General features: G+C 36.0%; 2 protein-coding genes and 1 pseudogene across 4 annotated transcripts; 2 read left to right on the top strand and 1 right to left on the bottom strand.

Moving 5' to 3' along the window:
* Positions 1 to 2,048: 2,048 nt before the first annotated feature.
* On the top strand, positions 2,049 to 3,163 carry LOC133705779 (uncharacterized; annotated as a pseudogene).
* Positions 3,164 to 4,158: 995 nt separating this feature from the next.
* On the bottom strand, positions 4,159 to 7,457 carry LOC133704625 (SEC12-like protein 1). Its single transcript, XM_062129507.1, has 10 exons — positions 7,072 to 7,457; positions 6,839 to 6,939; positions 6,423 to 6,555; positions 6,213 to 6,304; positions 5,817 to 5,916; positions 5,655 to 5,727; positions 5,449 to 5,569; positions 4,925 to 5,044; positions 4,597 to 4,667; positions 4,159 to 4,503 (listed from the first exon to the last, which is right to left on the bottom strand). Exons 1-10 carry the CDS (start codon positions 7,240 to 7,242, stop codon positions 4,322 to 4,324), a joined length of 1,164 nt encoding a protein of 387 aa, XP_061985491.1. The 5' UTR covers positions 7,243 to 7,457; the 3' UTR covers positions 4,159 to 4,321.
* Positions 7,458 to 8,736: 1,279 nt separating this feature from the next.
* On the top strand, positions 8,737 to 13,196 carry LOC133704322 (probable U3 small nucleolar RNA-associated protein 7). Of its 3 annotated transcripts, none has more exons than XM_062129120.1 (9): positions 8,737 to 8,813; positions 9,500 to 9,584; positions 9,757 to 9,822; positions 9,920 to 10,009; positions 10,302 to 10,434; positions 10,937 to 11,055; positions 11,231 to 11,298; positions 11,435 to 11,483; positions 11,896 to 13,196. In XM_062129120.1, exons 2-9 carry the CDS (start codon positions 9,528 to 9,530, stop codon positions 12,919 to 12,921), a joined length of 1,608 nt encoding a protein of 535 aa, XP_061985104.1. In that variant the 5' UTR covers positions 8,737 to 8,813; positions 9,500 to 9,527; the 3' UTR covers positions 12,922 to 13,196. The 3 variants fall into 3 exon arrangements, with proteins under 3 accessions (XP_061985104.1, XP_061985102.1, XP_061985103.1); XM_062129118.1 differs by having other exon boundaries at positions 8,743 to 9,144; XM_062129119.1 differs by having other exon boundaries at positions 8,743 to 8,973.
* The last annotated feature ends 738 nt before the right edge of the window (positions 13,197 to 13,934 follow it).

Genomic DNA, 13,934 nt, shown 5'->3' on the forward strand with positions numbered 1-13,934 from the left:
TTACATATATTTTGATTAATTTCACGATTTCTGAAGTTAACGATCATATAAATCTTTAATAATTCTGAAAAAACTCAAACTTGTAATTATTAAAAAATAAATTTAAAATCTAATTAATTATACTACCTCTTGAAATAAAATTATGACCACCATGTTTTTTCAAATAAAAGGAGGGTGATGCCTCAGGAGAAAGCCACACAATAGCAGCTTATGACAGCCTGGGGGAGGCCCGTGAACATAAGAAATACCTATGGAAACCGAATGACTATGATTAGCCAACTAATTTGAAGAGAAGAATAATGGGCCAGGGATCATACTAAAGACAATAGAAGGATTAAAATGAATAAAATTGAGAATAAAGGGACTACATGCACTATTACCTCGTTTTACTTGGGTTGGAATGAAAAGGGATTGCTTTTTGAAGGACTCTCTAAAATAGCCATTAATTTTTCTTATCCGTGATAGGGTTTAATAGGGGTGTTCATGATCTTGTTTGGTTCGGGTGAGGTCTGAAATTCCAATTAAATTTTTCTATAAAAATAAATCAAACTAAATTGAGAATCGATTCGGTTCGGTCAAGTTTAATTTTTTTATAACCGGAAAATATAATCTCTTAATCACTTTTTTTTATTGTATTACTAACTAAAGTGTTAGTTACTTCTCTGATATTTTATATTTTCAAAAGAAAAGGTATTGTGAGCATCACACTAGAAAACAATGGCTAACAAATAAAAAAATAAAGGTGAATACATAAAGTTACAACAAACATTTTTTCATTGAAACATGCAAGCATAGACCCAATAAGTTTTAGTGATGGATAATCTCGACCTAATTTCAACAGTAACAAACTTGTCTAAATATAATAATTGGCACGTATTAAAGACTTTTTATTTTCTATACAGTTAATAAACACAAAATAAACATTTGACAGTTGTTTTCAACATGAAAAGGGGATATTGAGTCTGATTTGATTACTTGATTTCAGTTTTTAAAATTAAAATCGAACCAAATCGAGTTGGTTTTATGATTTTTAAATTGGTTTGATCAATTTTTTCTAATTTTTTCAATTGGTTGATTGTTTTTTTTTAGTACTTCTATGTTTATAACTGGGGCCTACAACACAGGAAAAGAAGGTAATTTTGATCCAAGCTCATATGGTGTAATTAGGCTTAAGCTGTAGCCTATTTATGTTAAAATTTTAATGCCATGTGAAGTGGGTATTAGATTTATTCTAAATCAAGTTTTATAATAATTCGTCAATATCATAAATGATATATATTTTTTTAATATATTAAAGATATAGGTTTACCCTTGCTGATCCATGAAGATTATTTTGAAAATATCATTGGATCTTAAATAAAAAATAATAATTATTCTGAAAAGTAAATTTTTCAAGATAATATCTGTATATATAGATATATTTGATTGGATATATAAGTTTGTAATCAACAATGACATGTTCAGGTAGACTAATTCCAAGAACTATCAAGAGTTTGGATGGTAATTAAGAAAATATGATTTTTTTTTATTTTTTTATGAGTTTAAATTGATTAAAAAAATAGTAATGGCCTGAGCTTCAAAATTGGATCTAACAAGATAACCCACTGAAAGCTTACTCGAGCTGACTTTGAACAGTCCAAGCTGTATTTTCGCCCTCGAGCCATTGCTCATGGCAACAGTTACGTGAAAGCTGCGTTGTCTAACATGGACAGGGTCATCTTAATCGATCAAGATTCGGATCAAAGAACAACGTTAACTAAACTACAAAATGTTCTGTGCTTCACCATGACTGATATATTTTCTTTTCTTTCCAACACGTGTGTTTTGTGTTTCACCATAAAAAATACCAAGACTTGGAGTGCAAGGGCCTTCTGGTGCAAGAAATCACCATGGAAAAGTTAAGGTTGATTCTCTGGCCTCATCGGATCAGGTGTTTAAAACATTTTATTATAACTAAACACTCGATCACTTCGATTAAGGCCTGAAAGTTACAAGGCTTTCGGCCTAGATATGTAGTGAGCTTCTAGCATCGGAGGAGTGCCAATAAAATGGCTCCAATATTTGCCTATCTCGGAGAGGAATCCTCTTTGAATGATGATCTTGGTTCTATAGGAATCCTCTCTGATAATGTAGCTCGATTTGGTGCTTTACAAGTGTACATAGAGGTGAGTAGAAAAATTCTTAGAGAAATCCATCTTTCCTTTCGGCTAAAATATTATTATTATTATTTTGTTTTTGGTTTTAATTAGTCGGCTTTCGCACACCGAGATTAAAGGTTGAACATTAATGCTTCGTTTTCACCTATAATTTCCAATGCAGCATCGTCTCTACGGAGAATCAATCCCCGAAGCACTAAAAGATGCAAATCTCCGCGGATACTTCAGCTCTGCTCAAGCTTTACCAGATTACGCTGAAGTGCTCCTACACATTAAGAAAAAATATCCGGCCGACTCCACCCCAGTTATGGTTTTTGGAGGATCATACGGAGGATTGAGGAAGTAAATTATTTTGAATATCCACTAAATTCAGTACTCCTAATCAATATAGAAACACAATTTGATCACCATTTGTTTTTGCTACAGTGCTTGCTGCTTGGTCTCGGCTGAAATATCCTCACATCACACCAGGGGCACTAGCGTCTTCCGCCCGAGTTCTTTATTTTAGATAATATCCTCGTATTCCTCTCTAAATTTCTACCCCAGAGAATGTTTTGAATTGTTGGGTCTGATTTTCTGACCACATGAAGGATTCGAGTGAGAGGTGCTAAGAAACCATAAAACAGTCATGGTCTGAAATTGATGAAGTTGCTGCTAAAGCAAATGGTCTTGCTATCCTTCAAAACAAGCTCAATACTTGCATGTATTTAACCATCCAAGTCTTTCACTTCTCATGGCTTTTAATTGCTTACTCAATTCGTTATGCTAGTTTCCGATCGATTAACCCATAACTCCCTCTAACTATGGCTAACAGACCACTGGATGCTGCTGAAGAGTTGAAAAACTTTTTGGACAGTTTCTTTTCAGTAGCAGCTTCAATATATAGACCTCCAAGATACCCAGTTGACCCTGTTTGCAAAGGTATTGATTCAGCTCCAGAAGGAAGTGATGTACTTGACAAGATATTTTCTGGAATCGTTGCTTACTTCCGAGAAGCCTTGCTATAATCTAGACGCATTCTTTTCAGCAGAAACACTGGATGGCTGGACTTGGCGGGTAAGTTTAATTTAATTCTGCAATTATAACATCCAGCATTATAATAAATCACATAATTAATACCAGTTAATTCTTCTGCTGGTGTTTGATAGACATGTAGCGAACTTGTGATGCCGATTGGTCGTGGTAACAATGATACCATGTTTCTAGGCTTCTAGCAGACCATTTGATCTGAAGGAGTAAATTGAGGAATGCAAAAGCAAATTTGGAGTCCCCCCCTAGGCCTCCTTGGATAACAACTTTCTATGGCGGTCATGTGTTGTTCAAACTGTGTGTGAAATTTCAGTTGATTTTATGCATTTTCATAGTAGCGATTTAAAGGCTGATATGAGCTCCATTCTGTTTTTTTTTTCTGCAATGTGAAATTGCAGCATTTTAGAGAGGTGCTCGGGAGGTTTGGCAGCAACATTATCTTCTCCAATGGCCTCCGCGATCCTTGCAGCGGGGGGGGGGGGGGGGGGGGGGTCATCTACATTCAATGTTGTTTTTTTTCTGAATCTTTCAAGTCTTTACTCTGGCATATATGACGTCACAAGTTATATGTTTTTAGGCTGGAACATTTCAGATAGCATACTGGCAGTATATACAACTAAGGTAATTCATGTTCATGCAACGAGCACCTTCACATTGCATAGAAATCGAGATCATTAGCGGATGGATCCTGAAGTACTATCAAGACGTGCTTGAAAATTCTTCATTAATAATATTTATTCGTTGTCAGAAATCAGAGCCCCCACTCGCCTCCCTCCTTCAAACCTCTTTCTTTCTGCCGCATGGATGTTAGCCTTTTTCATTCAGGAATAGAGATGGGTTTTGATTATTTGAAGGAACCGCTCGTGAAAATATTTCCATGTCCAAAACAAGGCTGAGTTTTATTTTCCTGTTTAAATTTCTGCTAGTTCACTAAATTCAAGCCCGGGGGGGCATTTTCTTGTAGATACTCGAGTAAAAGAGAAGCAGCCTCAACTGCGCAACGTTTTCCAAAAAAGGATCAAGTTGAAAGTTGCAATGGATCAAATGAAGAATCTTAAACTACTTCACTGAGTGTTTATTTTGTAACACGATGATGATACAACCCATGACTTCTGGTGACCGTGTCTAAAAATTGTTCACATATCTACAGGCCCAAATGCATCTTCAGAGTACTGTGGATCTAAAATTTCGAACTGTTTCCCAGGTTGATCTCTTCCAGGTGGAACGTTCCAAAATGAATCAGACTTCTGAAAGAAAATGTAAAATGCAACAGCAGATGCCAAAAATAGTACTACTAGCAGTAAATATATCTGCCACTCTGCACAGGAGAGGGAGGAAGGATCAGTCTCCTAAGGATGCGTGCATCCACAACGTAAATAGTGTGTGTGAGTGAGGGAGTGAGAGAAAAGACCTTTCCAATCTGCAGGAACATTCAACTTAGTCACCACTGCTCCCCATTCATCGGAAGTAGTGAGCACAACCCTGCGCAGAAAAACCCAGAGGTGAATAAACAATCTCCTATAGTTTGCAATTTAAATAATACAAATTGGAACCACAAAATGGTGACTGGGACACTTGTGCTTCAAAGATGCCAAGGAAGAAAACTATACTTGCAGGATTAAAAGGATTAAGAAAAGGTGAAAATAAAGTTTGTGCGCTAGAAGAAACATTTAAAGGGTCCTTGTACCATGAAGCTGATCATCTATAATTACAGAGCAAAAGGCGTGGATGAACCTTACCTTTGACTGGGACAGAACTCTAGTGACGTGATACAAGTACCCAGGTGCAGCCTCTTACTCAAGTGGGAAACCTCCATTTTCTTAACTTCCGCTACACACACGTCTCCATCCTTGCTTCCTCTAGAATTAAAAGAAAAAAAATACATGTTAATGTAACTGGTCCTCACAGTTTTGCAAGCAATCTATACTGCCAGCTTGCCACAAATTTGCTCGATAGGATCATTGCAGTCAGCAAGAGAGCAGGATTTCGACAACCTTGCACTCCTATCCTAAACATATTTGAACATCAAGTTGAATTCTCTTTTTCACTAAGAGAATGAGCTGTGCAAAGCCATTTCACAATGAAGAGGGAAGGTATTGGGTCACTACTGATGGATTTCAGGCTAAAGATTTGAAAAAAGATAAAATGAAATTGATTTGTGTCTGCTGAACGATAAACAAGGATAAAAATAAATGAGTTCAGTTACTGCAGAAACCTAGATAATTGATTGCAAATGTTCAAAGGGTAAATGGAGAGTGCTTACAAAGCAAGATATTTCCCGTCCAGGCTGATAGACATGATGGAAGCAGGCTTTCTAAGTAGCCTCTTATACCCAATTTTATTCCATGTACTTATGTCATAAACTGCAGTGACAGCTTTATCACCTGAATCAACAATATTCACAAGTTAAGAACGATTTTTTATATGCCTAAATAAAATGACAAGCTACATTGATGCTAATGAGGACACCTTTCTGCACAGCACAAAATAAAAATGGTTTTGTCCCATCCTTGGAGAAGCGGCACAATTCAATCTTTTCATCCTGCAGGCAAATATAGACCATATTGGCAACAAGATCCAACCAAAATCTGAAACCCAACATGACAAATCCCTACACTAAATAAAACATACTGAGTTGCGAGTCAAAGAAACCACAGGTGAACCATCTTCTGCTTTCCATATTCTTGCTGAACCATCAGTAGATGTTGACGCTAGGAACTCTGAATCCAGGCTAGAATATGATAAACAAACAAAGGCATGCATTTCAGTAGCTAGGATTGAAGGAGAAACAATAACCCTTTAATGGCCCAAGATTCTTCTACAAAACCTCCAAAAACAGGCTAAGCCTTTATTTATTTCTTAAAAAGCACATCTGACGATGGGAAACTGGAGGGGACACCATTGACCTTTGTTACTAATACACTGACAGGCATTTGGATGCATTGTATTTCTCATTTATCAACATATGCATTCACATAGCACATAGAAAATTATTACATGGGACGCTAGTGGGAAAGAAACACTAACCTAAAATCCATATCCCTGACAGATTTGTGTGCTTTTGGTTCATCCAAAATGATGCGCAAACTTGGCCACTCCAAAATTCTTAAACGCCCATCCTGTAATTGATCAAATAAAAGACACCATACTACATATCAGCTGTACACACAGACGTTTGGAACACAACCAAAAGCAAGCTGGTGCTAACCATTGTTTAAATCACAAATTATAGCTTACCACCCCACCAGTGGCAAACTTAGACCCATCAACACTGAAAGCCATGCATGCCTGTGGACCAACATCTTGGAGAGGAGGTAAATCTTTGGCTAGCAACTTTAAATTTGTTTCTTGACACTGCAACTCAAACAATCTGCATGTCACAACACAAACCAACCCAATGTTACAAAAACTTGTTCAACAGACAAATACACATTCAAGTCACACACAAATTAGAATCTCTTTGAACTCATTCAACTTAAAAAGAAATTATCTTTCCGATAAACGAGGGAATTCAAACAAGCATTTTTAACTTCCAAGTCACAATCTTTTGAATGTCAGAAAAACAGCAGAGCCATGATTTTCTTTTAAAAAATTCTTCGATGCATTAATTCGTAGAGAATTAAATTTGAAAAATTATTAATCAAGAAACTCACTTGCATCCACCTTTAGTTGAAGAACACACAAGATCATCTCCACTTGGATGCACTGCAATTGTCACCAGTTCACCTTCTGTTTCTTCAAACACATAAGTTACCTAAACAACCCACGATCAATATATATATAAACCCATTCAGGCACCAAAAATATTGAAACAAAAAAGGGTCTCCCTTTTCCGGAACAGAGACAACTTAAACGACATGTCGTTAAGGGTATAGGAGAAACAAACCTGAGGAGAGGTTGAGAGAGAAGTTGTCTCGGTGTCAAAAGAGAAGATCTCGAGAACAGAAGGAGAGGCAGAATTTTTCTTCTTCGATGACCTGCCAAGCACAGCAAGATTCAAGTTCTCGGGTCTCCGGATCCATGACCCGCATGTCACAGTTCCCTGTCCTGACTCCATTGATAAACACAAGAAAGGGTTTGTCTTTGTTGCTGTTTTGTTGGATTCCTTCTCCTTTCTATTTATGGAAACAGAAACAGAAACAGAAACAGAGGCAGAGAAGGCAGAGGCAGAGAAAGAGAGAACTTTTCCTCCGAAAAATCCTGGATATATTGGACAATATTTGGAGTCCAGCAACTTGCGAACGATGACACCGTGATGTCCAAGAGTATCACTGCTGGGTTTTTTGTGTGTGTGTGTGTGTGTGTGTGGAGCCTACCTTACACGTTTGCAAGAGAGTGGAAAACTATTGAAAAGTCAACGCTTTGGAGTGTTGGTGGATATTTTGGTGTGTCAGTGGATATTCTGTTAAAATTCCGCGGGGAAAGACGGTTTTTAATATTTTTATAGTGCCAAATTGGAATTGTTCATTTGTTTTTGTCTTTTTTAAGCTAAAACACAGCTATTCGATTCCAATTAATCAGATTTTGTTGATTTTAATTATTTATCTAGCTTGATTAAAACCCTGCTGGATAGAAATAATATATATATATATATAGAATAAAAAAAATCGTTGTACAAATAATTAATCCAATGACCTTTACATTTGAGAGTTGACCGAATAACAGCTATATGATAAATGTGGTTGATGGAGGAAACAAGATGCTAACACAGGCAAGTGCATAAACCGTAGTGAAAAAAAACAAAAACGAGATGTGTTGCACAGCTTGCGTCAAGTATTTTTGCATGCATTATGTTAAATATCAAACAAAACCCATTTCAATCCAAAGGATATTGATTTATATAAATATTATATTGATGTATTTTCTTAATAAAATAAATCCATCCAAACTCATGATTTTTATACAAGTGTCCTTTCACTTTTTTAAATTATTTTTCCATTGATAATCTCTTGAAATTAAATGCTAGATTAAGTATTTAAAATAAGTATTATTATCAATAAACTTTGAGAAAGTATTTACACCTATGAATATCTACTTTAACTATAGTTATAGTTATTAAATTCGTTCTAATTTAATAGTTTATCATGATATTTTGATTATCAAGCCTTTTTAAGATGAAGTTTTATTTTTAAATAGTTTGGATATTGATTTAGTTTAAATTTGAATAATTTAATAAATTAATTTGACTAAACTCGAATAAAATATCAATTTCATATATTTTTTTAAATTTTATTTAAAACAATGAAATTTTTATGGCAAAAAAAAGAGTTTTCTTCTTGCAACCAAACCCACGATAATTTTTTAATTTCATCTTTACCATCAATAAAATTACCCTCAAATACCTCACCGTACACCTCGGCAACTAGACAAATTACTACAATGAAATAAATAAATAAATAAATCTCGATTTTTTACTGGGCTCGCAGGCTTATAAAAGTATTTTATCTTAAGCTGGGCTCAATGAGCAAACCAGAGCAGGGCACAGTAAACAGCTCAATAAATGGCCCAAGAAAGCAAAGAAAAGCCCAAACTTATTTTATTTTGGTTCTTACAAATTGAACAGTGCAAAAACCCTTAAAAACCTCCGTCACAGCAGATCAAGCATCGACTCAGGCATAGACAAACACTGTAATTTTCGTAAGCTTTGTTTCCAGCAAGAAAACAATACTAAACTTCAACCATAAAGAGATTTTCATTTGCTTTCTTTTACCAAAAAACCTAAAAACATCTCCACTCCAAGTTGTCTCTGCTACTCTTGAAAGAAGACAGTAATTAGTAATACACACAGGCATTAAAACTAACCCTGACATCTGTTAACTTATGCCAATAACTTGTGTGTTTCTTGTCTTGTTTTATACCTGCTTGCAAAACTTGGGTTTTGTGTGATGTGTTATACAAGTTGTACAACTCTTGTCTGACAAGAAGTTAGCGCAAATTCAGCATAAAGTTTATTTCTTAGGCAAGTATTGTTTAACTTTTGAGTACCCTTTGGTTGTTTTTTTTTTTGTTTTGAGAAAATTTGCGACAGTCATCCAATTAGTTGTGTCTGCTGTTTAGCTCATCTGCGTTTTATCTATTTAGTTTTTATTCTGTGAATTTTTTTGCTTTCAATTTCCGAAGTTTTGAAATTGAAGGTTTTAATGAGGATTTTTTTTTGGATCAATTAAGTAGAAAATTATGGGTTTGCTTGTTCTTTGTATGCTTGTTTGATTTTGAATTCATGCAATTTGCTAGATGGTTTTTTTGGCAATTTTGGTAAATACATGATTAATGAATAATGAGGGGTTTTACTGGTAATTATCTTTATCCTGCAGTTTAGGCACATAAATTCTAAGTGGCCAGATGGGTGCGAAACAAGAAAATGGTGATCCTGAGAATATTTTACCTCCTATTGAGCAGGTAATTCGATTCTTTGATTTACAAGGAAATGACCTTGATTTGGATGTAGAAAAAGGTTGTTTGTAATGTGATTATTCGACTTTATTGTTACTTGATGATCATCATAAACATTATTTGCTGCACATGTTTGTTAAAGGCAATAGGAATGATAGTGGCTAGTTTTTGTTTGCAGGAATTGTCTCACGAGTTGGATACGAAAGTAAAGAAGTATCTTAGAGGAGAAGGGGCTAATTTGGAGGTCAGATATTGGTGTCCAACATTTCCAGTCGAAGAACTTTTATTTCTTTGGAGGAGTTTTTTTTATTGCATTTTGATTTAATCCTCTCTATCTGCAGGTTTTAAAAGACAAAAAGCTTAAGGGTCAACTTTCTGTTAGGGAAGATTTATATGGAATATCTGCAAAAGCTGCTGCCAAGGCTGAAAAGGTGGATAATAGCAAATCCTCTCCCTTTTTTCTTTGTTTTTTTTTTTTCACTTCTCTAGTTCTAAAAAAATTAAAGGGAAAATCTCTTTCATGAGTAATGTTTTGTGAGTTACATATTAATGGGGACTATCTTTGTTTTTTCAATTGATTTATGTGTGGTCTGAAATACTAATTTTGTATAGTTCCATGTCTACTAGATTTTGCTTGTCGTTCCTCCCACTGTTTTCTGGCAGAAAATATACAAAGCATTTCACTCATTTGAATACTTTATAACATGTGTTCTTTTTAATCAGTGGCTTATGCCAAGCAAGGGAGGCTATCTGGAGGCTGAGGGTATAGAGAAGACGTGGAGGATCAAACAGGACGCAATCAATCGTGAAGTTGATATCTCAAGCGCAAAGAATCAATATGATATAGTCTTGCCAGGTTCTTGTCTGCTGTGCGATTCCTTTCTAATGGGTTTTTTGCAATCAAAATGTTTTTTAGCCAGAATGTTTACAAAGACAATTTTGTAGCCATTTTCCAGGTTCTCTTCTTGAATAACTCAGCAATGCATGTTGTTTGGGTTTGAGTCTGTCATTTCCCATATCAATTTTGATTTACCTGAGAGAACAAGCAGAGAGAAATGCTGAACATCATGGATCTGTTTTACTAAATATTTTTTGGGAAAACGTTGCATATATTCTTATCTATGTTGTGCTAGGCCTTTCTCATCAACTATAAAATAGCCTGAAACTATGCTTATTCCAGGAGTGCAAAATTACGTTTCTAAATTCTTAAACATCTTTGCCTCCTTAATTAAGTCTGCTTCAAAAAAAGGAAAACTTTTTCTTTAACTGTAATGCTATGTCATATTCTTGCCTGGATGTAATCCTTTGGCTAATGGCCTGAGGAAACTTCTGAGGCCTTTTTTCACTGAAATGTGCAGATTTTGGTCCATACACTCTGGATTTCACCTCAAGTGGTCGATACATGGCAGCTGCTGGTCGCAAGGGCCACTTGGCGGTTGTTGACATGAAGAACATGAGCTTAATAAAAGAGATGCAGGTATGTCCTGGGGTTGCCAGGTTGATCCGACTGGGTTCTAGTTGAGACCTTTTATATAAATTGACAAAATGGATATTTATATGCCAGCATTACTTTGCATCTTTTACTGGCATTTATCTTTACCGGGCCTTTACTGGAAATTAGACTGATGTACTAATTAATTTTATTCTTTCAGGTTAGAGAAACAGTGCGAGATATCGTGTTTTTGCACAATGAGCTGTTCTTTGCTGCTGCCCAGAAAAAGTATGGCTTTTTCCCAGAAAATAGATAAAAGAACATATAGTGTGACTACTTGCCTGAACAAATGTGAACGTTGTAGTATACTTTTGGTCAATTTTTTGTGTAGCTCTTTATAGCTAATAATTTCGAGTTATGATAGGTACCCGTACATTTATAACAGAGATGGTGTCGAACTTCATTGTTTAAAGGTCAGTGCATTGTCTATTGATGAATTTTATATTGCTTTAAGCTGCAGCAAGACCTTTTCATTTATTGGGTACCTTATAAAATACAAGTTTGCAGTATCTTTCTTGTGTATAAATGAACTCGAATGATTTTTCTTCTCAGTTATAAAGTAGTAGGCCTACTTTCTGTAAACCAGTCCTTAAACTAATTTATTTTGCTTGCATTGGCTGTCTTTGCACTGTCACAAGATTGTTCTCCATCCTGCAACACAGTACGTTTCCTTTGAATTTCATTGCTCATTGTACTGCATGGCTATAGACTTCTTGATGTTTGATGCAAATTTCAAGTTTAATTCTTTGTTACTTTCCACCACGCCAAATGTTTATATGAATACAGAAGTATGGGATTAAGTTGCGTTATTTTGGTGGCTTACAGGAACATGGTGCGGTGACAAGGCTTCAGTTTTTGAAAAACCACTTTCTTTTGGTGTCAATAAACAAATTTGGGCAGCTGCGATACCAAGATGTTACAATGGGTGAGATGATAAGCAATTTCCGGACAGGTTTAGGCCGTACTGATGTGATGCTGGCCAACCCTCTCAACGGGGTTGTTGCTTTGGGTCATTCAGGTGGTACAGTAAGCATGTGGAAGCCCACCAGTGCGGTTCCCCTTGTCAAGATGCTGTGTCATCCTGGACCTATCACAGCAATGGCATTTCATCCTAATGGCAATCTCATGGCCACTTCTGGAAAAGAAAAGAAAATTAAGATTTGGGACTTGAGGAAATTCGAGGTTCTCCAAATTATACCAGGCCATGCAAAAACCTTAGACTTCAGTCAAAAAGGTTTACTAGCTGCTGGAACTGGATCGTATGTTCAGATTCTAGGAGATTTCTCAGGATCACGGATCTATAGCAGATATATGGGACATTCCATTGTGAAAGGTTACCAGATAGGGAAAGTGGCATTTCGACCATATGAAGATGTTCTAGGTATAGGGCACTCCATGGGATGGTCTTCAATTCTTATCCCAGGTTCAGGGGAACCAAACTTCGACACATGGTTAGCAAACCCATTTGAAACATCTAAACAACGAAGAGAGAAGGAAATCCACTCTCTTCTTGACAAGCTCCCACCCGAGACCATCATGCTGGACCCTTCAAAGATCGGTACAGTGAAGTCGGCAAAGAAGAAAGATAAACCAACAAAGAAGGAGAAGGAGGCGGAGATGGAAGCTGTCGTTGAAGCAGCAAAGGGAACTGCCATTAGGAAGAAAACAAAGGGGAAAAATAAGCCAAGCAAAATAGCGGTAAAGAAAAAGAAGATTGTTGAAAGAGCCAAGAGACCTTTCTTGGAGAAACAAATGGAGGAAGAAAACGTGGCTAAGAAGCAGAAAATCAGTGAGGAAATTTCATTACCTACGGCTTTGCAAAGATTTGCCCGTAAGAAAGCAACGGCATGATTGTACTTTATTAGCTGCTCATTCAGAGCCCATCTCAAGCTACTGTGTTTCCCCCACTTTTTTTTTGCCCTTCCTCCAAATTTTGTCATACCATTAGTTAGGGGTGTCACGGTCAAAAACCAAACCAAACTGGGAGTTGTAATTTCTGAAAAATTTGACCCAGACTGAACCAAAAACTGGTTCAAACCAAACTGGTTTGGTTCGGTCAAGGTTGGTTTTTTTGCTTTGACCTCAGACAAAGTTACACCAGTACAGTGAGAAGATAACTTGGTCTAGTACAAGGAATGCAGAGGGAGAAGATACCAGCAAGAAAACAAAGATTGCATATAACTTGGAAGTTCCCGTTTCAAACAACATTTCAAGAAAGAAAAAGTGAAAAAAAATCCCAGAAATAAAAGCGAATTCCAGCTTCTGGTTCTTAAGAATGGTCAGTCAAGTGACGAAGTTTCTTGATTGGAAATGAAAAGGCAAGCCACGCATTTTGCTGGTATGAGGATTTGACAAGTAATAGATGTCCTGTCCTGTGATGAGGAAACACGTCAAGGCTTATGTCTGGTATTGTGGTTTAATTTTTTTATTATTTACTTTAAATAAGTTAAAAATGAATTTTAAAAAATATATAATTATTATTTTAATACATATTTAAGGAAAATTTAGTTTAAAGTTATTAATAGACCAAACTGGTTTTAGTAACAACAGCATCAACAGCTATCAAAGAAAGGGAGAGTAACTTGTCTGTACAAAATTCAAGAGGACTTGTGATGTAGCCAGGCTGAATTCACAATGACGACGACACCCATAATTAGGTTAGCTGTGAATCACAGGAGAGAAAGAAAGAGGGTAGGGGCCCTAGGGGGAGGTGCAGTTGAAACAAAACTGCAAAGGGAAAAAATGTTTTAGGATTAAGTTAAGTTTCTATTTGTTTTTTTTTTGTCTTGTCAAATGGTTCAATTAGTTTCAGCTTCCTGAAATCAAAACCGAACTACATCAAGTAATTTTTCTGGTTTTTAAAT

Source organism: Populus nigra, chromosome 10, assembly GCF_951802175.1.
Source record: "Populus nigra chromosome 10, ddPopNigr1.1, whole genome shotgun sequence".
Lineage (NCBI taxonomy): Eukaryota > Viridiplantae > Streptophyta > Magnoliopsida > Malpighiales > Salicaceae > Populus > Populus nigra.